Source organism: Mauremys reevesii, linkage group 1 (genome assembly GCF_016161935.1).
Source record: "Mauremys reevesii isolate NIE-2019 linkage group 1, ASM1616193v1, whole genome shotgun sequence".
Lineage (NCBI taxonomy): Eukaryota > Metazoa > Chordata > Testudines > Geoemydidae > Mauremys > Mauremys reevesii.
Window position 1 is genome coordinate 257,997,628 of NC_052623.1, and position 24,230 is coordinate 258,021,857.

A 24,230-nucleotide genomic window follows, 5' to 3' on the forward strand; every position below is an offset into this window, starting at 1 on the left:
CCCCAATTTTTTATGCATAACCTGTTAACTGGCCTTTAAACATCCATTCAGGGAATCTTATTTCCCCTCTGCCTTTATCTCTCAGGTCTGAGGCCTCACCTCAGTGCAATCTTTCCCTTCAGTGAGAACAGAATTGAGATTCTCTTCAGCATACATCATCTCTGCTGCTCCCTAATTACCCAAAGGGGTCACAGGTGTGAGATCAAGCTTTCCCTCTCCCAAGGGCTGAAGATACTGTCTCTACGGTACTTCCAGATCTTGACCACCTGGGGGGTGAATAGCAGCAGAGAGCAGAGGGACTGATCACTTAAGTAAGCAGCCCAGCATTTCTTGTTACTTAGCTTAGAAATATTAAGGCACAGCATTTTAGCAAACACTTCCTATCACAGTAGCCATCTCCCACAACCCTGGCATCCCTGAGGCAGATGTACAGAATTCAGAGACACTGTGGTAATGTGTGTCCCAGCCCTGCTGTGGCTCCTTCTGGCTGGCGTGACAACACGTTGCACAAATGGCTGCCACGTGCCATAGACTTCCATCCCTATTCCAGCAGTCTCTCTCACACGTCTCTGCTAAATTTCCTTGACGTAAACATCACCACAATGCAGCTTTCATCAGTAGCTAGGTTCAGAGTTTCCATTGGTTATTTTGCAAAGCTCATGAGGATTAACCCATCATGTAAAGGTTTTGTTTTCCTGTCTGATGGCAAGGGATAGGGAGGGGAAGGGTGGAGATGGAAGTGGGAGCAGTGACCACTTTTTTCCCCAAGGAATTCTGAACCTCCTGGGGGTCCTGATGATAAGTAAATTACACTTGCTTCCAAATCACCATCAGTTGTTAAGTACAGGCTCTTGTTTTGTCAACAGTGGAATTAGTGGGGGAAGCAGGTAGGGCTGTGGGGGTTTGTTTGAATCAACATCACTTCCATTATTGTCCTGAAACCTTCCCTAACCACCAGGCTGAGAAGCAGAATCTGTTTAGCTGTGTTTAAATAGCTCAGCATGTAGAAACAGAGACCACCGGGGAGTAGAGAGAAGGTGATGGGACAGGAAAATTGGCTTTCGGGGCTCTATCCATGCTACCTATTTTGGTTTCCAAAGGAGAAACACCATCTCCAGGTCGGTGGGCATGAAGTTACTGGGGGCTCAAAGGGGCCTAGAGAAATAGGCTGCCTTTCGAGAAGTCTGTGGTATAGACGTTGTGGCTAGGGCAGCATTGATGACCCTCAGTTGGGAAAAGAATGTTTTCTGTTTCCATCTGGCTAGCTGGAAATAAGTAGCTTTGGCTGGCCAGCAGCTTGCTGCAGTGCCATTTCACTGAGCCAAGTTTGAGGCTACCCTTAGGCTTCCACAGGTTGATGCTGCTTTCAGTATGCTGCCACTTGCAATGTATAATGATGTTATCTAGGCATCCTCCACCCACAAGTGTGCACACACATTATCTCGCATCCTTGCACTAGATGCTTGCTGCTGTCACACATCCAGGCTCCTCCTCATGAATGAAGGAGTATAGGTCAGAGGGCATCCTTACGTATTGCTCTGTTATCTGCTGGTGGATGTCCATGTCTCCCAAGCCAAGGCTGAGCTCCCCACTGCCTGTAATCACTGCACAGTAGGTAGCTGTACTGTGTCCCGCAAGCTGAAGGACTCCTGCCATGTCCTAAAACAGGAGGAAGAGTAATAAATGGAGTAAATTTCCCTTCTCTGCCACACTCAGCTGACTTCAGGTTTCTCTTCCCCCAGCAGACAGCTTTGTGGCAGCCCACTTATCTGTTCTCGGTTTCACATCCTCCCTATCTTGAGCTGAGCAACATCAGTGAGGAATCCCATAATACCCGATGTGGACAGTACTGGTTGGTGGTTTGTTTTTCATGGGTGTAAGGCACCCAGGCTCCATGGAGATGGGTGCCTAATACATTATTTAGCAGAGGAAGTGACAGATCTCTCCAATAGAGTTTGGTAGAGCCCTGCTCCCACCTCTTTCTGATGCTCTGCCTGAGGAAGGAAGGGGGTCTCCGACTTCTGGTATTTATATGGATGATGAACCAGACACATCCCAGTGATGCACAGTACAGTTAGTGGGTTGAAGAAAGCCAGCTAGTTCCCTCCCAGTCCTGGCAGTTTTGGTCCAATGTTCTAATGCAAGCAAGTACCACTAAGCTGTTATCCCAGGTAGATTTGTTCTGCCTGTATTCAGGAGAATGATGGCACAGGTTAGAGAGCTGTGTACATTTGGATGAGGGTAGGGGATTATACACATGCAACTCTGGGGTTTCTGTACACCAAAGAAGTTCAATTATCATCTGTCTTCCTCTGGGGAACTGTCATTGCATGACCTACCATGTGGCGACAGTAACGCAAGATGGATTCTGAATGTTCATCCTTCCCCAGAGCTGAGATAAAGAGAGGGGTCTTCCCAAGACGGCTTAAACAATCTATAAAAACAAATGGCAAAGGAGCAAGATTATAATCCCAGCAGAGGACCGCGCGCTTGAGCGCAAATTCCAACCTGGGAATCTTTGAGCATTTGTGGGAAGGTCCTTCTTGGAAAAACTGGTGCCCTTCTCCCCACCCACCAGTCCCTTGCTAGTATGTCTTCAGCAGAACTTTCTATCAGGGTGTCCTGTGGCTGCCCATCAGTCTGTCTGGCATGGGAAAAAGACAAGTTGATATGCTGGTCTTCTGCCACAGAAACTACTGGCTGTGTGGCTAGTTTGAATTGGTAATGGGGAAGTGGAGAGGTGGGCAAGGGAAGAAACACCCCCAAACAACACCTTTCTTCCTTGGGATCCCACCTGCAGAAGTGCAACCCAGAGTTCCCCCCTATCATTTCTGTGCATGGACTCTGTGAATATATCTACACTGCATTTTGTCTACACTCCAAGCCTGGGTCAACAGACTCAGAATAGTGCTCTAAAAATGGCTGTATAGACAGCACTTTGTGGCTTGGATTCTGAAGTCTGTGGAAGGGGATGGGCTTCAGAACCCGAGTTCCAGCCTGAGCTGCACCTTCAGAGCACCACCTACACAGCTATTTTTAGAGCACTAGCGCAAGCCCCACTAACCTGAATCTATCAACTCAGGCTGGGAGACTTGCTCCAAAATGCTTTGTAGACATACTCTACAACTGCTAGACTTCTCACTCCACTGCTCCTGCTGTACCTTGGTCTAGAACTGATTCCTAGAGGAGAATGAGTTTCCCAAGCTATCACAAATATTTCATTGGCATGGAAGGTTTTTTTTAAGCCAATCCATTCCTTGCTCTGCGGTGATGGCAGATTCACGTTAGCATGATTTGGGGACTGACTGCAAAGCTTAAACTTCAGGGTTCACAGATTCTCAGGCCAGAAGGAACCACTGAGATCATCTAGTCTGACCTCTAGTATAACACAGGCCAGAGAACTCCCCCAAAATAATTCCTAGAGCAGATCTTTTAGAAAAACATCCAATCTTGATTATGGTCTGTAAGTACCTACGTGGGGAACAAATATTTGGTAATGGGCTCTTCAATCTAGCAGAGAAAGGTCTAACAGGATCCAATGGTCGGAAGTTGAAATAGACAAATTCAGACTGGAAATAAGGCATAAATGCTTAGCAGTGAGGGTAATTAGCAATTGGAACAACTTACCAAAGGTTATGGTGGATTCTCCACCATTGACAATTTTTAAATCAAGTCACCCCTTAACCTTCTCTTTGATAAGCTAAATAGATTGAGCTTGTTGAGTCTATCACTATAAGGCACATTTTCAAATCCTTTAATCATTCTTGTGTCTCTTCTCTGAACTGTCTCCAATTTATCAACATCCTTCTTGAATTATGGACACCAGAACTTTGGACATAGTATTCCAGCAGCAGTCAAACCAATGCCAAATACAGAGGTGAAATAACTTCTCTGCTCCTACATGAGATACATTAGGGTTTTTTTCTTTAAACCTTCTCTCCTTTCCCCAAATAAACAAAATATCAAGCTCTGCTCATTATGGCACCGGTAATTCCAGTAATCTAAACCTGAACTACTGGAGTTGTGTCGATGACTTCACAGCACATATCTTATTATATCACCCTAATGATCACAGCCTTGACGGTGCCTTTGTCTGCTTCTCCCACAGATATTTCCATGCTTGCCCCTTATGCATGGAGTGTCCTCCCTGAGTCAATCTCTAAAGCTACTGTGGCTCCTGTAGGAAGTCAGCTAACTAATGCTGATTAGGTTTGCAGCAGTTATCAGGGAAGACTGATGTTTGTTGGTTTAATTCTGATTTTGGAGCCATTGCGCTGTGAAATAGTTACTGCATGTAATTGCAAGACCTTATTTTCATTACCCTTGCTTGCCTTCCAGCCCTCCCCTTCTATTTCTTGTAATGTCCATTTGTTGCGTCTGGTTTCCTAATAGATTGTAAGCTCTTCAAGGCATGGACTGTGTCCACTTGTGGGTTTCTACAGTGTCTAGCACTGTGGGGCTCTGATCCTGATTGGGGCTTAGTCACTCCTGCAATACAAACAATACACAACAAACCATTATTTGCCTGCCCCCACAAACAAAACCCACCACTAAGCACCTGCCAGGTTTCTCCCCACACCTCCGAAAGATTGGCTCACTTGCCCAGCGTTTGTCTGTCCGCCAGCCTGCAAGAGTAAATCGCAAGTTAGTAGAGTTGGGAAAGTTGAATAGAACAGAGAGAATTTCTCTGACTGTGTTTAAAGTGCTTCTGAAACGGTAGGCTTGACACAGCTGTGGAGACTGACGTCCTCTAGCTTCAGAACAGAAAACGGTGCAAGCTTTCTTATCCTACCCACTTGCTTCAACTCTGAGCAGAAAGGACCACTCCTGGGGGTAGGTCAGAGGGCAGTTCATGCTTCTACTTCAGTGTTTCCCAAACTGTGTTCCGCGGAACACTGGTGTTCCGCACGATGTGAATAGGTGTTCCGTGAAAGAATCATAATTAGAAAAAAGGGTCTTTAAATTTTTTTTATTTTTAAATTTGGCCAATTTGAAACGTAGTTTACAACTCTTTTTGAATGACTATAATTTAACATAAAACTCTTTTTCTGGTTATTGATGGATCTCGTATTAAATATCATGGTGTAAAGAGAACGTGGCATACATGCATGTTGACGTCTACCCCTTTCGGGCACGTTTCAGTTAGTGATGTCGTACCCCTTCCGCTCGAGGCTGCGCAAACTGCAGTGGTATGCACACACCATTCTCTTTACGCCATGTTGAATATAACATATTCACTCAACACACTCAAACCTGTGGGTCTTTACCATGTGTGTGATAAGTACAACTAAACTAGCTTCGCTCGAAACAATATAAATATTTGTGACAAACAAAATTTGACAAAAATCAGTATTTCTAAATATTGTTACTAAACCTAATCACCGTGGATTTGTGGCTAAAAGAAGGAACTTTGAAACGAAAAGCAAGTTCTTCTGGTACTCCAACTGTGGCCAAAATGAACGAGCGAAATATTGTGACACTTCAAAGTGAGGATGAACAATCACAGTCTTTTGTTACCGAAAAATCTGTTAGTTCTAGTGAGTTATCCAAGGTGAAAGAATTTCCACCAAAGTATATCAAAAAACAAGAAGAAGCAGATGTTAAAAGACCAAAACAAAAGTATGATGAAAGTTATTTGTCTTTCGGTTTTACATGTGTTGGCAATAAAGATGTTCCTGATGTGCAGTGCGTCATGTGCAACAAAATACTAGCAAACAATTCATTGGCTCCTACTAATCTTTGTAGGCATTTGGAAACCAAGCATGCTGAATACAAAGACAAAGATATACGTTTTTTCAAGAGGAAGCGTGACTCACTTGGAAATTGTAAACTTTCAATGATTAAAATTGCTAAAACAGACAACAAAAGTGCAACAAAGGCATCTTATTGAGTAAGTTACCGTATAACGCTTGCACTATTGGAGAAACGCTTATCAGGCCTTGTGCAAAAGATATTGTAATGTGCATGTTGAGTGAGCATTCTGGTAAAAAAAAATTGACGCTGTACAGTTGTCAAATAATACTGTTGCACGCTGTATTAAAGATCTTGACGATGACATAGAAAAAGAGCTAGTTTGCCGACTGAAACTTTGCCACGAGTATTCATTTCAACTAGATGAGTCCACTGACATTTCAGGACTTGCTGTGCTACTAATATTTGTCTGATATAGATTTAATAATATTATTGAAGAGGATCTGCTCTTATGTGAATCTCTGCAAAGCAACACAACTGGAGAAGAAATATTCAACTGCATCAACAATTTTATCAGAAAGCATGAAATTAGTTGGGGAAAATGTACTGATGTGTATGTACTGATGGTCCTCGGGCAATGATCGGGAAGATGAAGGGAGCTGTAACGCGAATCATAAGTGTGGCACCAGAAAGCACTAAGAGCCATTGTGTTTTACACAGACAAGTGCTTGTAGTTAAAAAAATACCAACCTATCTGAAAATTGTGCTCTATGAAGCAGTACAAATTATCAATTTTGTCAAATCTCGACCACTTCAATCCAGGTTATTTAAAATTTTGTGTGAGGAAATGGGTAGTCAGCACAAAGCGCTTCTTTTACATACGGAAGTGAGGTAGCTATCCAGAGGAAAAGTGCTTGTGAGGCTTTTTGAGCTTCGTAGTGAACTACCGGTATTCTTCACTTCAGATAATTCAGGACGAAAATTTAATGACTGACAAATTCCTCATGGCTAATGAGACTTGCGTATCTTGCAGATATTTTTGCAAAATTAAATGAAATTAATCTGTCACTGCAAGGAAAGAATGTGACCATTTTTACTACAATGGATAAAATTTCATGGTTAAAAAAGAAACTGGAATTCTGGGCATCTTCTGTAGAACAGAATAACTTTGACTGGTTCCCTACAGTACATGAATTTCTGACTGAAATAAATTCTACAGTCCATGAAGAAGTTTCCAGCACCATTTTCCAGCACTTTTGTGACTTGCAGGCCTCTTTATTAGAATATTTTCCTACAACTACTGATGATAATGCTTGGGTTAGAAATCCATTTGTAATTACAGCCAAACCAGTCAGCTTTACTGCGCACAATTATGAAAGCCTAATTGACTTAATTTCTGACTCTGATTTGAAACAAAAGTTTAAGGATCTTCTGCTGAATAATTTCTGGAGCAGCCTAATAGAAGAGTACCCTAATGTGACTAAATGTGAAGTTCGAGTGCTCCTTCCTTTTGCTACAACTTATTTGTGTGAGACGGGATTTTCGTATTATACTGCAACAAAAACCAAATATAGGAATAGACTTGATGCTGCGCCTGACATAAGGATTCAACTTTCCAGCATTATTCCTAATATTAAGTGAATTTGTGATAGAAAAACACAGAAACACCAATCCCATTAAATCCAAATTTGTATTTCTGTTTATAAAAATAGATTTTTCCTAGTAAAAATCTAATTTGTTTGGTGTTTGTGTATATATATATAAACAGTTTTTTTAAGTAGAACACTGTTTTTAATTTTGACTCCTGCACTTGATTTTTGTATTACTTTATACGCGCTTTCCAGTTAGAAATTGTTAGTTCAAGTTATTTTAAATTTGTATTTTTGCTTTGTTTTATAAAATAAAATATATTTGAGCATAAATAACGCAATTTTTTATTTGAAAACCAAATGACTACAAAATAGTATTGTAAGTGTTCCGTAATAAGCTAAAAAGTGTTCCGTGACCAAAAAAGTTTGGGAAAGGCTGTTCTAGTTCATTGAATATATTGTGCTGATGAGATTACTTACACTACACAACTGTAATGTTTTATGTGATCTGAACAGTTCTGTGCTAAGACAGTGACCAACTCAGACCGGACTTGAACCACTGGCCCTCGGGCAAAAGGCTCTGTATTCCATTACCAGCCTCCAACTCATTCAGTCCCTCGTTTAAGCAGTGTAGGAATATCCTTCTTAAATCATTTAATAGATTGTGTTGGATTAATCCTCTGCTTTGCAATGTCTGCCTGTGCTGTGCATCCTTCTCTCTGTCCCCAGAAATGTCTGCTTCACTATCTATATATCCTTTCCCCCTCCATTCTCTCCCTAAATGGCTCCGTTCCATCTGTCTGGCTGCTGCTTTCTCTCTCCTGCTGCCCATTCCTTCAACTTTCTCTTGCTTTCTTTAAAGTGCTCTGTCAGTCTGTCACACACATGGCCAGATTCTGGGCTGTGGAACAAACTCTGCTTTCCCCCACCAGTACGTTACCTCACCTGGCTCCTGCTGAGATGAGCAGCAGCCCCAAATCCTCCAGCTAGAAACAGGACAGGCTACTTGCCTCACCCCACCTGGCGAGTGAAAGATCTTTCTCAAGTTAGTTGGGGTGTCATCGCTTATTATCAACAGGTCTTAGCGCATGAACCAGAGAAACACATGTCATAAATATACACAGGGCAGCTGTACCAAATTGCCTTACCTGTAAGGGGTTAATCGGTTCAATTAACCTAGTTGGAACCTAACCAGAAGGACCAATGGGGAAAGAAGATACTTTCCAATGGGGGTGGGGCGGGGGAAGTTTTGCTTGTGCTCTCTTTGGTTGTTCCCTCTCTGGACGGAGAGAGGGTCCAGGCAGGAAAAACATCTCCTGGAAACATACCTGAAATGACCATCTAAGATTACAAAAATTGTAAGTAAGGCAAGGAAATGTGTTAGATTATCTTTTGGTTTAGTTTGTGAATTTTCCCTATGCTAAGAGGTAATTTCATTCCTGTTTTGTAACTGGAAAGCAGAATCAGAGGGGAATCCTCTGTGTTTTAAATCTTTTTATTTACCCTGTAAAGTTATCTTCCATCCTGATTTTGCAGGTGTGATTCTTTTACTTGTTTTTTTAATAAAATTATTCTTTTAAGAACCTGATTGATTTTCAGTGTCCTGAAAACCAAGAGGTTTGGTTTGTGCTCACATTGTAACCAATTGGTTGGTATACTATTCTCAAGCCTCCCCCAGGAAGGGGTGTGAATGGGTTTGGGGGAATATTTTGGGGAAACAGGAACTCCAAGTGGCCCTTTTTCCTGAATTTGTGTCTAAATCACTTGGTGGTGGCAGCAATACCATCCAAGGACAAGGAAAGGATTTGTGCCTTGGGGAAATTTTAACCTAAGCTGGTAAAAATAAGCTTAGGGGGTCTTTCTTGCAGGTCCCCACATCTGTACCCTAGAGTTCAGAGTGAGGAGGGAACCCTGACATGGTGGCAGCACAGTGGGATCATTTTGAACCAGAAGCACAGACCTCAGGATTTTAAAAGGACACATTTTTCCTTTTGGCTGCTTGAAAGAACATAAGTGATCTCTCTCCTGCCATCCATCTCCATCCTCTGACGAACAGAGGCTAGGGACACCATTCTTACCCATCCTGGCTAATAGCCATTTATGGACTTAGCCACCATGAATTTATCCAGTCCCCTTTTAAACATTGTTATAGTTAACAATAAAGGGAGCACCTTAAATTCATGCAGCCCCTTATGGGTGATGAAGGCTGATCTTTTCTTGGTGGATTCATCTAGCAGTAGTTGCCAGTACCCCTTGGTTAAGTGTAAGGTAGAGATAAACTGGGCATGTCCCAGTTTCTCCAATAGCTCATCTGTGCGTGGCATTGGAAAGTTGCAAAATGCACCCGCCACCTTCCAGGAAAGGATTTGTGCCTCGGTGCATTTTAACCTAAGCTGGTAAAAATAAGCTTAGGGGATCTTTCATGTGGATCCCCACATCTGTACCCTAAAGTTCAGAGTGATGAGGGAACCCTAACAACATGTTTTCCTGTTCTTTCAGGGGAGGTCGTGAGCATTATCATTGCTCTGGAAATCCCAGAGATTTCAAGGAGGGGAGGAATATTTTCTAAGCATACGTTTAAACATGGGTGCAAGGGCCAAAATGCTTCCCCAGCCAGCCCCCTGTAGGCGCCGGAGACGGGGGCAAAAGGGCCACTGCTCCCACGCCTTTTTAAAAACCTGAAATGCTCATGGTCAGGGGCATGATTTAGGTGGAAGGGCAGTTGCCCCCCGCCCAGTGATCCTGCATCCTGGGGAGCCCTGGCTGAGGTGCAGTGTAGCTTCCCTGGGTTGCAAATGAACGGCATCCCTTTCCCCCTCAGCCGGGAGGCCTGGCTGCAGCTGATGAGCTAAGCTAACCCCAGGGTTGCTCCAGAACCCTGCCCTCACCCGGAGAGCTATGACTGACCTCCCCACGCTGAACCCCACGTGCCTGCAGCATCTGCAATCATTCGAATGTCTGACTTAACAGAACAAACTAGTAGGGTCATCCTTTCATAAATATTTCTACCAACTGTACTGTAGATCTAAGTGGGGAAACGTTGTCTGCAAAGGCTCAGACAAAGAGGATGAACTGAAGGACGAATAGCCAGACTTTATGCAGCCCACAATGATGCAGAGACAGGCAGTTTGCTGCATATAGAAGTGAAATGAGCAATCGAGTTCCAGAGTCTTGTAGAAGATACAGTCATCTTCATACCACCGGGTCTTTGCCACCTTAGGGAGAATTCGGCTACATAGCTGTTATCACTAACCAAATGAACTCATACAGCCTCCCAGTGGCTGCTGGAGACGCTTGCAGTCAGAGAAGTTACTAGGCACATTTTCTGGCACTGCCATCGGAACCAAACTTTCTGATGTCACATAAATAGCCTGAAAAATACCTTTGTAACAATCCTCACATTGGGTCATTTGCATGGACTGAATCTGGAGCATCAGCACCAAAAGCCAGGCCCCTACCACATGAGCTAAACATGTAATGCCATTAGCTGGTATTACAAGTAGGCTTTTATCTTGTAAATGCCTATTACTGCTACCAACTACCAGATTTACTCATTTAACTGGTAGAGGCGCAGTAGACTCATCCTCTATGTAGAGCAGCCATTAGAGAGGGACAAAACGTAGCCAGTGTGTTATACCTTTAGCATGTGGTTTAATACAAATCCAACTTACTGTATTCAGGGAAATATTTCCAAATCCAGAATGTAATATTATGGAGTATTTCCCACTGCAGAATGCCACCTATTCACAATAGCAACAGTAGTTGTTGAGAAATGTAGCGCTATGCTATAGCTCACAAAAGAATCTTATGATTTAAGGTGGGACTAGACAACATACAAGGAAAAGTGGGCTTTGGAAAAAGCTACTACTCGCAACATATAATTTCAAACTGAAATAATTCCACAGAATAATTCCAGCCTTCCAGGAAAAATATCCCAACAGAAATCAAGGCCCCATTGTACTACAAACTAGACAGGAGAGACAGAAAGGCAGGAAGAAAGAATTACCATTATCCTCATTTTATACAGGGAAATAAGCATGGAGAAATCAAGTTTGTGTCAGACTCAAGGAATTAAACTCTTATCTCCTGATGTCCAGGCCAATGCTGTAATCACAAGGCTACCCTACCTTCCCAAGTTTTCAGTCACCTGCATTTCTGCCTGCTGCTTGTTTACCAGTCCGTGCTCTATTGCACTATGCACACTGGAAGCTGGAAAAAAGCCAGTAACAAATTGTTAATACCCTGGGGTTACTACCTGTTCTCATCATTTAGTTGTGTAACTGCCTGTATAGTCTGTGAATCTAACAGCTTTCTCAGTTGTGTACAATCCTGTAATACACACACAAACAGTTATTTAAAAGGAAAGAAACTCTCGTCTTGTCCATAGCATATACTGAATAGCAATTGCTCATTTTGCCTAGCTGCAATGACCAACCCAGCAATAACCTAATCCTTTGGCATCTATTATATCTTTGTATCTTTTTTATATTTTAACCGCATTTTAAATAAAACTCTTTTAAAGTACTTTAAAAGAAAGTGCTGGCACTTCACTCCTACAGGGAAAGGGTGTCAGAATGCAGGGCCCATCAATGAGAGATTTACACTTTTTCAGTTGTTCTGGGCCTAGTCTAAAAGTGTTGCTCCTTTCCTCTGCCCCTCTCTCCCCCCAAGTATAAGGCTGGGATGTAAAAGTATTGTCCATGAGAACACAGCATCGGATCTGGCAAACAGTCAAAACTTCACATATTCACAAGTATGTATTGAATGCTGTCCCAGAGATCAGAGAGCCTTATGTAAGGGGACTCTTATCCCCTTACTAAAACTCAGTGGGGGTGTTTTGGTAGGCTAGCTCCCAGTACCAAAAGAAAGGGGAAGGATCGATGTGAAATCAGGACCCCGAGACTCACAGTCCCCAGGAACAATGGGGAGAGACCAATGCTCCACATCAGCCTGATTGACAGGGCGGGCAGGCTAATCAGAGAGTCAGGGGGGTGGGAGGGTCCCTCCTCCATGTGAGCTGGAATTGCCTGGCTCAGACAGAGTGGGGCTGAGCTAAGGAGAGAGCAGGGGCCCAAGCTGAGCTGGGGAGCAGAGCCGTGCCAGATTCAAGGGGGCCAGAAAAGCAGCCCAGGAAGCAGGTCAGGGCTGGGAGCAGAGTCACAGAAGCAGCCCACAGAGCAGACCTGTGCTGGGAGCAGAGGTGCAGCAACCAGAGCCAGAGGGGCCAGAGAAGCAGCCCAGGGAGCTGGAGGCAGAGCAGCAGCAGCAGCCGTGCTGAGGCAGAGAGCTGGAGCTGGAGCAGAGGCAGAGTGGAGCTGGAGTTAGAGCTGGAGCAGTCCGGAGCCGGGTGCGGTGAACAGCTGGGGAGTACGAGGGGGACCCTGGGCAGTGGGCCCAGTGCAGGGAGACATCCCCAGCCAAGAGGGCTTGCAGGCCGGACTTGGAGGGGGATCGTAACCCCGATGGGGCAGGGGCGATTTTTGGAAGAAGGGTCCTGCCACCTAGAGCCTGAGAGTGTGTGGCCACCGCCAGAGCAAGTGGTCAACCTGCAGCATCCCTGCAGCACAGCCAGGGCCTGGGCGGGAGGCCTGGGATGTGTGAGGAACAGACTGAATTTCCCGTACATTCCAGAGATGCTGGTTGTTATGTCCCTGTGCCACAGAGCGGGGTGACGTGTTCTCCTTTAACCTTTCCCATTTTTTTAAATTGATTGTTTAATCAATTGTATTTGCTTTGAATTGTATGTAATGATCAGTGGGTCAGGAAAGCATCCGGTGCAGAGAGAGTACCCTGGAGTGGGGACACCCTAGCCCCTGTCCTAGGTGACCACAGCAGGGTTGGGGGTCGAGCCCCCCAGGAATCCTGGGCCCAGCCTTCTTGGGGTTACGAGGACTCTGCCAGACAGGAGAGTGGAAGGGGAGCCCTTGAGGGCAGGGAGGCCTCTGGATAAAGGAAGTGGGAACGAGAACTCAGATTCTTTCGTTAGCCCACTTCACTGGGGTACTGTATAAACCAGGAAAGTTTCCCACAATAGCGGGACCATTCCACCACTCACACTTAGCCGGTTAAACACACAACTGAGTCAAATCAAAATGGAAACATGTTATAATAAAGCACCTGGGTATCCCTTCAGTCTTTCTCCCCTCACCATTGACTGTTGCCCATCATTTACTATTGCCTCTGGCCTTCACCCACCTGGCCCATAGGTTAAATTTGTCAATGGTACCTGTGAATTCCTGCTTGCTTTCAGCACTACCAGGAGTAAAGAATTTCCTCCTCTACTTTCCCTAAGTCCTTGCCTATATGAATGCTGCAAGGTTTACATAGCCCCATCTGACAGCAGCAGATTTTCAAAGCACTAAGCGTGGCTATTTTAACTCTGACAGCCACTGTCAGCAATAGAGGTAGCCTCAAAAAATCCCACCAAGGAGCTAAAAGCCAGGATGCTTGTCTGAGTGAGTCAAGGGCACTGCTTTGAAAACTCATCCCTATGTTAACGTTAAAGCAACCTGCTCGCAGTGTGAGTCCATTGAAAAGCAAATAATCCATTTTCCAGCAATCCCAGTTACATAGATTTCAAAACTGGCTCCAGTAAGAATATTGAAAGATGCTCACACGCCCCGTTCTTTAAACCCTACTTCATTCTTCTCATCACAGCAAACCCTGCAAATTCCTGATATTGTCCAGTCTCCTGAAACAGAGTGCAGCCACTACAATTCTTTTACCATCGCTTTGTGCGTAGATCAGAGCATGTGAAGCTTTGTCACCCCCCTAAGGTTGGTCAGGCGTACAGCAGCGGAGAGAAATTAAACAGAACATCTTTTTAAAGCAGCAGGTGATTACTGTTATGGAAAAACTAGCAACCTGCTTTCACAGCAAAAACAGATGACTCCATGTGGAACAGGTTCTGGATCTCCTTGGACAATTATGAGGGTGATACTCATCTCTCTCTCCTTTTTTTTTTTTTTGCTGAGCCCTGACAGAGCCTGTTTCCTTTTGTTTTTCTAAGATAGGAACTGGATAAAAACCTGCTCACTTGAGCTTATTCAAGACAAGACAGAGGTGATGCTTGCTGGCAGGAGAAAGCATTTGGGAGAACTAAATAGGGACTATGATTTCATTGTTATTGAGGGCCTTTATCCACCTCTTGTCAAGGCGGTGTGCATTCTAGGGGAAAAGAATAGACTCTTCTCTGCTTCTGGATTTCCACATACCATGGTAGCTGCATTGCCTCCCCCTGCATCTTTATCTGGCTAAAAAATTGTGGCCATTCTGCCGCAGGCTAGATTACTTTCCTTTTCAAGCACTCTATTTTGGGCTACCCTTGAGAGTCACTCAGAAGCTACCACCAGTACAGAATGCAGCTGTCTTCTTGTTAAAAGGGACAGCATGATGAGAGTGCATCACACCCGTGCTCTGATATGAATAGGCAATGCAGAACAATGAGAGCTCTTTTAAAAATCTGGCCCTAAAAGCCTAAATAGACTAGGGATCTTGTATTTTACAGTTGGCTTCTTCCTCTGTGCCCTGTCACAGCTGCTGTCAAGGTTATTTCTGATGTCAGTTCCCAGATAAAACTCCTGGGGACCAGCAACAGGGTGTTCTCAGCTCTAGAATTCACTCTCAGTGTTCTGGCATGGCCCACATCTTATTACTTTTGTGTGCAATATAACTTCTTCATTCATGTTCCCTAGCTATGAATGCTGGATTCCTCCAGCAATTACTCCCCTTCACAGATGCGGAGAGCAGGATACCATATTCGAGAGCAGGATTTTGCCCCTAGTCCCTAATTCAGCAATCAGTGCATTGTAATTTAAGCCAGGCCAACCAGGAGTCCCACTCAACCTCACATAAATGCATAAAGCCATATTCAGCTGTACTGTACACTACCTCCCATCAGAAAACAAAAAAATAAAAAGTACATATACATTTTAAAGGCAAGCAGACATGCTTTGAAATTGAGATGACACAGTTCTGTTCCAGACAAAACTCTTGAGACACCAAATGGATTTTAAAAGATACTTCCTTAAAAAAAAAAAGTGAGAGAATGAGTTGCTGGTGACATTTACAACTTCATTTATTTTTTTTTAACTAAAAGTGATTTCCCATCCAAATCCAAGTTACTTAAGCAGATTCGCTGTAACTGGAACACCACAGCTTTTGTGAAAGACTTCTTAAGATTTGTTTCTGTGCAGATAGGAGTTCCCCCTATGTAAATGTTCTCTACCCATACACACATGCTTCCTGTACACACCTCCAGAACTGCATTATACACTTACGCACCACGCTATATTCTGTGCAGTTTGACACACTGACACGCGCTATACACACAAATAAAAATAAACCTACCCTCACTACTCTACATACAGACATTGGACCAGATTTGCATCGCTATGGTTTGGCAACAAAAAGGACAAAAAACTTCCTCCTGGGAAGTGCCAGTGTATAAGGGTTATCCCAGGGTGCTGCAGAAGTAGCATACCTGTTCCATAGCCTCATTTCCAGCATCTGTTACAGGGGATGTGACTGGAGAAAATGGGAGCCTGGCAGGGCAGCTCTGTGCACCAGCTGTTCTGCTAGAACAGCTCCTTGGGATTGGGAGCAGCCGGATGTAAATTTGAGCTGCCTTAACTTACATAGCTGGGGCAGAGCAGCCTCCAGAAGACAGCCTCTGAACATGAGGGCCACAAAGGTGGTATATTGCCACTTTTGTGCCTCCTCTCCTGCCATGAAATGCACTAAGATCAGCTTGGATGCAGGTCAGATTAGGCTATGATGTGTGCCCACATACACATATTACACCAGAGGTAGTCAATTATCTTTTGTCAAGGTCCCAATGTCTTGGTCAAAGTATAGTCAATGTCTAGACTTGAGAAAATAATTAAAAGAAAAAAACAATGATGATGATCATAAGTTAATAAAAATATTCCAGGGTCCATTCAAAAGCATCTGGTGGTCTGTATTTGACCCACAGTCCACCTACTGGCCACCCCAGTATTACAACAATACATGACACTGTACCCTCCCCAGATATAAAGGCACATTAGGCACCCACTCTGCACTTCCATATTCAGATACACTATACATGCTTGGAACTCGCATGAAAGTAGTTGAGAATGGTAGTGTCTATGCATGCTTTAGATACAGTACCTGTATGGTGGTATTCCTCGCCTTGGCTATGAAGTCCACATTGATGCCTCCAATCACCACCTTAATAAGAGGGGCAGGGGAGAGTGGAGGAAAAAATTGGCCAGAAGAAGTGCTGCGTTTTGTTTGCTTTTCTCAAGCTCACTCTCCCACCAACCTCTCAAAGTAGATGAAAATCATACTATGAAGGCCTGATCTTTTCTGGCTAGGCCAGACCAGACAGTCCTTCCACATAGCACCTTTGGAAAGAAAGGAAAATCTATTCTGAATTCTACCCTCTGAACTACTCCTCCTTACAGCCAGCCGCAGAAGAATAAATTGCCTGGGGCATGCAGGGTATTAGACGCACACACAACACCAAAAATACAAAGTTTTGTCGGCATAGCTATGTTGGTTATTAGTGTGGAAAAAATAATTAAAAACCCCCAAACAAATAGTGTAAATGCAACTAGGCTGACAGAAGAGAGCGAAGAGAGATTCTCCAACTGTTTACAGCAGAATGAATGGTCCTTGCCCCACAGTGAAGAGTCACCATGTTTGGGACACTGACTGTGAACTTATCTATAATGCTATTTGTAGATAGGCACTACACACGGAAGAGCAGAGAACTCACAGGCCTACGTGCAGTTACTTTCTCACGCCGAGGCAGGTTGCCCTTCCGTGTGGCAGTTTGGATCTTGCTCAGGGCCACAGCTATGCGGCTGCCCACTCTGGCATTGTTCCGGATCAGAGCAATGTCTGAATGGAAATTCTTTTTTAAAGAAATAAACAGCAAGAACCTGGCCTGGGAGAAGCCTGTGTAGGAACTTCCCTTCCCTAAGGGGAAGAGAACAGGAAGTGGAGGCTGGGACAATGACACAGGGGGACCTCTTGGTCCTGATTCACCCCACTCTAGCTGTTGTACATATGCCAGATTCCCCTAGTGCATGGAAACCTCACAATCTTGAAAGGCATTTATCTTTACCACACACCTCGGACGCAGGGAAACGCTATCAGATAGGGAGTCTAACAGTTAGGGGCCTAAATACCTTTGAGGATCTGGCCCTACCTGACTTGCCAAAAATCACACAGGAAGTCTGTAGCGGACTAGGGAACTGAATCCATGTCTCCCAAGTGCACTCCCTCACTGCTGGGCCATCCTTTTTCTTCCCAAATGCTGGGTGGTTGATCATACTCCAGCATGCTCAAGCATACATGCTACTCAAGTGACATATAATAATGATGCCCAGAGTCTTCTCTCTAAGACAGAGGGAGCCTGGCAGCTTGGGTGTTTGGTGTACTGCCTGTCCTGAAAATTGCAGGAGAGCCTTGGCTTTAGAACACCTCCTCTCTTTGCTAGTCACCAGTTTTTACAGCAGAAATTGAGGGAGACAGAGTGTTATTGACAAGTTTAACAACTGTTTCTGTGCATTCAGCCGTTTTGAAATGCTAAAGTATTTGCCCTTTCAAGTTTCCAGATTAGCAACAGTGACAGTATTTTGTGGTCAACCTGTCCAATTAAATTTTTTCAGGGGGGATTGTGGAATATTTTTTTTCTTTAGTAAAAGGATACTGGAGTCCAGCGATTTTCCACTAGTTAGTTCATTCACCTTCTGTAGCATAAAGGGAGTCAGCTCTTTCCCTGTGATCCCTTTTGACCTGCAAACAAAAAGAAAATGCCTTTTGATAAGAAGTGAGCTAGCAGGGCATCAAAGTGGACGCACTGGTTACTAACAGATAATCTAGCTATATAACTGCATGCCATCTAAGGCCCAGTAAACAAGCCTCAGTACACAGTACATAGAACTATAGTGAAAATCATATCAGGGAGTCACCCAGACCTGAGATTAAGGATGTAGTCTGCACTATATCCTTGTTACAGTATAGGTTAGAGAAATGATCACAGCAAGAATAATCTGGGGCCCCTGAGATCTGCAACATAATCTAAGTATAGATTTGAAATTACTACTCATTTTTCAATGCAAATAGTTAGAAAAACATTTCCTCCTTTTACTTAGCTGTTAAAAATTGTGTTCTGGGTTTCCCTCACCTCCAAAGAACAGTATTTTTCTGCACTTCCTTAGCTTGCCTTATGAGTTATTACTGATATGGAGTGAAATTCACCTCTCTGCAGAAGAGAGTTCAAGTAGTACATAGATCTTGTTTTGGCCATCTGCACAAGGGTGAGTTTCACACATAATGAATAGTTGCAGGGGAAAGTGAAAGGGGGAGCTAATTTTCAAATCATTTTTGTTTTGAAATATAAATGTATTTTCAGTTTCTATGTCTGCCCATAAATTCTGATTTAGGAAAGGAGATGGGAATATTTAATTTTTTTAAGGCAATGCTGTTCTCTTTTAAAATGCCCATCCCTGGTCTGTGCCAAGGAGTTGAGTACTTATGATAAGCACTGGAGCCCCTTATGTGGTCACAACCACAGAGTAAATTAAGGACAAAGTTTGGAGTGTTTCTCACCGGGCGTTGCTCAGAGCTTCTTGGATGGCATCTTCAATGACCTGTCCTGAAGCAGCTTCCTCCTTAGGGCAGGGCACTGCGATCAGCACTCCACTGCCCAGGCCCAGTGCCAATGTGCTGGCTGAGAGAGGAGAAACAGCTGTTAGCTGTGTCTGTGTGAGGTGAATAATCCAATCAAACTGTGAAACACCAAGGCATAGGAGAAAGAGAGAGAGTGAGAGCGCGCACATAAGTGTGATGGAATGTTCCCTGACATCAAGGATTGAACCAGTGATCTCCAGAGCTGAAATCACAAGTCTCTGCGGACTGAGCTAAGAAGAATCAGGCCCCATAGCAGGGGGCTATAACACACATCCTTTGTGGGTTAGGCACAGCTGGGAACACATAAATTACACGAGCCTGTAGGTTGTATGTGTAAACTCTGATACGGGGCGGGGAGGTCTGTGTATATGTCAGGTGTATGTGTGAGGAAAGCAGAGACGTGAAGACAACATTTTAAGAAGGGGTTCCCTTGTTGTTTAGATCTGCTTTGAGCAGGGTTAGATGAGTGGGTGGTGGTAACACCTGTGCGTCTGTGCTCTGTCTACACTAGTGCTCCCACTGTTGCTGCCAATGGTGGTGCTGCAGCAGTGGGAGATTTCCTGAAAATGGCTAGTGTAGACATATTGCCTAAGCAGTTCCCTTGCCTGGCAGCTGGTCCTCACATTGGCAATGCCGGCAGACAAGATTTCCTGTGGCCTTGATTGTGGGATGCTTGAGTGGGTGGATAAAAGTTCTCTGCTGGGAGTGGGCTGGGTAGTCAGTTGGGGAATAAGTTCCTTTTGGTTCTTAAGGTGGGCAGGTCTCCCCTGGCCACTGGAGGTCCCTCCTAGCTGGTTTGTATGTAAGCAAGACGGTCTCCCCAATATGGTGAAGTATGAGGATGGGTGGGAGAGTGAGTGGGAGAATGTGGCTCCACACTCCCTCCTAATACCAGCTCTTCTGACTTCAGGCTGGGGCTGGGCAGACACACAATCTCTGGCCAGAATAGTAGGTTGCTGTGGCCACAAGACTCCCACACAGTGCTGTAGCAGCTTGGCCCTGTCTCCTCATCCACTGTCAGGGATGGTCTAGATAATGCTTGGTCCTGCCTTGAGTGCAGGGACTAGATGACCTCTTGAGATCTCTTCCAATCCTATGATTCTATGACTGCTGGTGGAAGTTTGGAGGGGCTGCAGGGACCATGTGGGTTCTCCCCCATGACAGGGGACATAAGGAGAGAATTCCCTTTGCAGTAGCTGCAGCGATCGCAGCAATCATGGCTGAATTCAGAGAGGGCTGAAGAGTTTAACGAGCAGAGCCAGTTTCATGTTCCTGGGCAGATTGCAAAACAATTTCTTGTCCCCCTATCTGTAACCAGTTTCTTTCCACACTTATACCATGCACAGGGCTGCACTGAGGATTTTGAGGGAGAGTTCGAGAGATGCTTCTTCAGGATATACCCAAACTAAACTCCAGAGCTGTGCTGGACCCAGATTTTTCATTCCAGGGGGAGTTTCACAATTTCAAAATTGTTTCATTCCAGAAGGGATTGAAAACAAAAAACATTCCCTACAAACAAATATTCCAAAAAAAGAAAAAACGTGTTTTGGGTCAATTGAACTGTTTTGTTTTGACAGGGGTAAGAACCAATAGTTTGGTTCTGATTTTGACTTTTTTATGACTTTTTGTTTCAATTTTTTTATTTTCTATTAGATTTCATAAGATAAAATAAAAAAAATTGAAACAAAAAGTCATTTTGAAACAGATCAAAACATTCTGTTCTGAAATAATCGAAATGGCATGTTTCAACCTTATTGAAATGCTTTTTTTCTATTTTTGTCTCAAAACTGATTTTCATCAAAGGTGACGATGCATTTCTGCAAAACATTTTGCTTTTCAGCAAATCAATGGGAAAACATTCCATCGGAAAATTTCCAAAGCCTGCTCCAAAAGTGGACACCAGCTGTGTGTGTGTGCGTGCGTGCGTGCGTGCGTGCTGGGGGGCGGTAGAGGGAAATCTGTTTGTATTCCCAGCCTGCTCCAGAAGTGGAGACCAGCTGCATAGTCCCTTCAGCCCTAGCAATCAGTTTGCATCAGCTTATGTTTTCAAGTCCATCTTTGCAATGAAAAGGGACAGAGACTACGTCTTCTTTTTTTTTTTTTTTTTTTAAGATAGCTATGATTCTCCTTCCTGAGGTCCAGAAGCCAGCTTTGTTAACCCCTCCAGATCCTCAGAGCAGGCAAAGTGCATCGATGTGAGAGTGCCAGGGTGTGTGCGAATAATTCTGTGCAACTCAGAGCACAGATGCTGGAACTTGGGCTGCTGGGGGTGCTGCCACACCCCCTGGCTTCAAGTGGTTTCCATCATACACGGAGTTTACAGTTTGGTTTAATGGGTCTCAGCACTCCCACTATACAAATTGTTCTAGCACCCTTGACTCAGGGCATATGTAACTTTTGCTTAGTTGGTTCCATCTAAAGGCTGACCCTTTTCTCCTTCTCTGCTTCCAAAGCAAGGGGACAGAAAAGGCATTCTTCTGGACAGCCACCTCTCCAGGTGAAATTAACACAGAAAGTACATCATTAAAACACAGCAATCTGTGTGAACCTCTGCCTCCTGATCCAAATCTGAATTTCACAGCTTGGGCCTTTCTTCACCGCAAACTCACCAATAAGTTTGGCAGCCTCCTCCTCATTCTGCACCTGACACGGTGCTTGGAAGCCACTCTGGTGGGAGAAGAAGGCAGGGAATTCCCTTGAGTCTCCAAAGGCAGCCACGCAGACACCCTGAGTCTCCTACAACAGTGAAGATGAGATGAACAAATAATCAGCAGATGGAATAAAGAGCCACCAGCAGTGGCTACTTTCCCACCTACCCAGCTAAGAGTTGCTACACCGTAGAATATAATTTGGTTAGTTTTACACATCTTCTTTTCTACTCTAGATATTGCACAGTAATTTTCAAAGCAAGGAGTCAGATATGTAACTGTGGAGGCAAATGCGATGGCCTTAGAACCTGGTTTAGTGCGACAATGTTGGCAAAAACAATGGGGCTATTGTTTTAGACTAACACGGCTACCCCTCTGATAATGGGGTTATTGGGGGTTGACTGGTTCTCTTCTCTGCCCTCGTTTTCAGCAGCCCACACAGAAACTTGTGCTACCTACCAGATATTCCAGCGTCCTACCAATGTCCAGAATAGACTTAACGCCTGCGGAAACCACAGCAACTGCAGTGCGTCCTAGCTCGGTTAGGTCAGCACTCACATCCATAGCTGTTAAGGGAAAAGTAGCCTTTGTGTTAGTGACAGAGTTGCATTCCTAATTGTTATGCTCTCCTCACTTGCTGTGGAGATGGAAGTGAAGAAGAATGTTGTGTCCAATTAAAATTGAAGTGCAGATTTTACATAAGAGGAATATAATTTGCTAAATTTGGACATTGGCCAGAACACGAGTCATACCCCCTCACTTGCAAAATGTGCTGTGGGATCTTTCTTGACCACAAGGGATCATGGTCTTGGTTTTACATCTCATCCGAAAGGCAGCCCTTTCAGCAGCACAGTGTCTCCAACACTATGCTGGAGCATTTGGTTCAGTACTGATTCAGAAGGGAGAATGCCACTAAAAAGTCATGTTCCTACAGCATCCTAGGTTGTCCTTTATGGGTCATCCATCCTAAGCACTGACCAGGGCTCAATTCTGCTCGCTTGCAAGAGACTCTCACCTGAGTGCAGAGAGCCAAGCATATTTATCAGTATCCCCAATAACTCTTCAGCTTCCCTGATAGTCTTTATCAGCATAGCTTGCTACTACAAAGGGTGCAGCCGGCTCCCATTGGACTGAATTACTGTCTAGCAAGCAACATCAAATGGTATACACACCATTCTGTGGATGGGAGAAAGGCCAAGAGAAGCTCCCACCTCCCTTGGGGAATATAGGTGTCCCAGAGAAAGAAGTTGAGCCTTGTGGAGAGAAAGAATGGGAAAGAAAGGCAGGTGAAATATCAGAGCTCCTGACGACACTCATGCTGAAACCATGCCAGCATCAACTATGTGTCTGCAAACCTGTTCCTGGTAGGGTTCTTGCATGATTTCCCTGGCCAGTGTAGTCAGGGATATTTTTCTGAGAAGTGTGCTAATTAAACTTTGTGCTATAGATACCAAGCATAGTGGGGTCAGAACCTTAGTGTAGATGTATCCCCATCTTTGGAATGAGGCTGGGGGTGATTGTTTTACTCTTCCCAGCAGGAGAATACGGTGGACCTATACAGACTAATCAGGAAAGAGGGAAAAGGTGGATGTAAACAAATAAAACTGTAACATTTAATTCAACAACAAAGAGACAATATGAAGTGCAATGCTTCTCTTACTCTTCTCTCCTTCGCGATGGACCCCTCCGATCCCTCCTGTCACAAACACGGGGATTCCTGCTTTGTGTGCCACAATCATCGTCCCTGACACAGTGGTACCGCCAGACAAACCCTGTCATGGAACAGCCAGTCATAATCCACACACTGTGTGACATGGGGAACTGTATGTTCATGGACAAACTACCAGCAGTTGCAAAACATTCTGCTGTGCCCAGTTTGCAGGTAACAGAGAACTGCTATAGTATTCTTTTTAACAAATCCTCAGGGAAAACCAAAAACATTCCTTTGCAATAATAAACAATAGGGCCATACTCAGAGATGGTGTCATACCTTAAATTCCCGTACACAGCCTGACTCCTAAGGGCACTCAAATAGTACAGGGTGTGTGTGCGTGTGTGTGCGCGCGCGTGCAGTATAAGAACTGTGATGGAAAAGTAAGTGCTGAGGAACTTATTTTGATGTAACTGATACACTGCAGAGTGTCTTTAACTTCCACATTCTTGCACCTTGATGGATGTTGCTTTTCTTGCTATAGCCCTCTCTTTTGTATAGCCGGTTATACTATTGTATCTACTGAGAGGCCAGAAGATACAGTATGTGAATTACACTAACTTGGGCTCCTTAACATATCAGTAAGTGGGTGTAAGTAAGTCTGAGGAAGTCTAACTGAGTGTAAGAGAGTCTGTCTTATGCCATCTTACATTTGGCACACAGTACAAAACACAAGATGCTGAGCTGCAAAGATAGGGTAACTAATGCAGCCTGGCTCTTGCCATTTTTCAGTGGAGTGGGGTGGTCTAATAGGACTATGGAGGGGGTGGTCTAATAGGACTTTCAAATTGGCAACAATCCTGAGCAGTTAAAATCACTTTAACAGTTGTGTGCATGTTTAAAGTGTGCGGCCTATCATTGTTGTTGCATTGACCATCATTTGCAACACACCAGGGCTTTTTCACTATA

General features: G+C 44.2%; 1 protein-coding gene and 1 pseudogene across 1 annotated transcript in view; one reads left to right on the top strand and one right to left on the bottom strand.

Moving 5' to 3' along the window:
• LOC120381335 overlaps positions 1-7,371 on the top strand; it is a 36,862-nt pseudogene extending 29,491 nt beyond the window's left edge.
• Positions 1-24,230, bottom strand: part of LOC120381329 (pseudouridine-metabolizing bifunctional protein C1861.05-like) — a 43,202-nt gene that overhangs the window by 13,237 nt on the left and 5,735 nt on the right. The window contains 13 exon segments of the mRNA XM_039499540.1: positions 1,531-1,659; positions 2,340-2,434; positions 4,559-4,625; positions 8,429-8,510; positions 8,512-8,608; positions 15,209-15,305; positions 16,431-16,490; positions 17,041-17,165; positions 17,980-18,065; positions 18,882-19,002; positions 21,572-21,698; positions 22,070-22,176; positions 23,271-23,382. Coding sequence (XP_039355474.1) covers positions 1,531-1,659; positions 2,340-2,434; positions 4,559-4,625; positions 8,429-8,510; positions 8,512-8,608; positions 15,209-15,305; positions 16,431-16,490; positions 17,041-17,165; positions 17,980-18,065; positions 18,882-19,002; positions 21,572-21,698; positions 22,070-22,176; positions 23,271-23,382 — 1,305 coding nt within the window.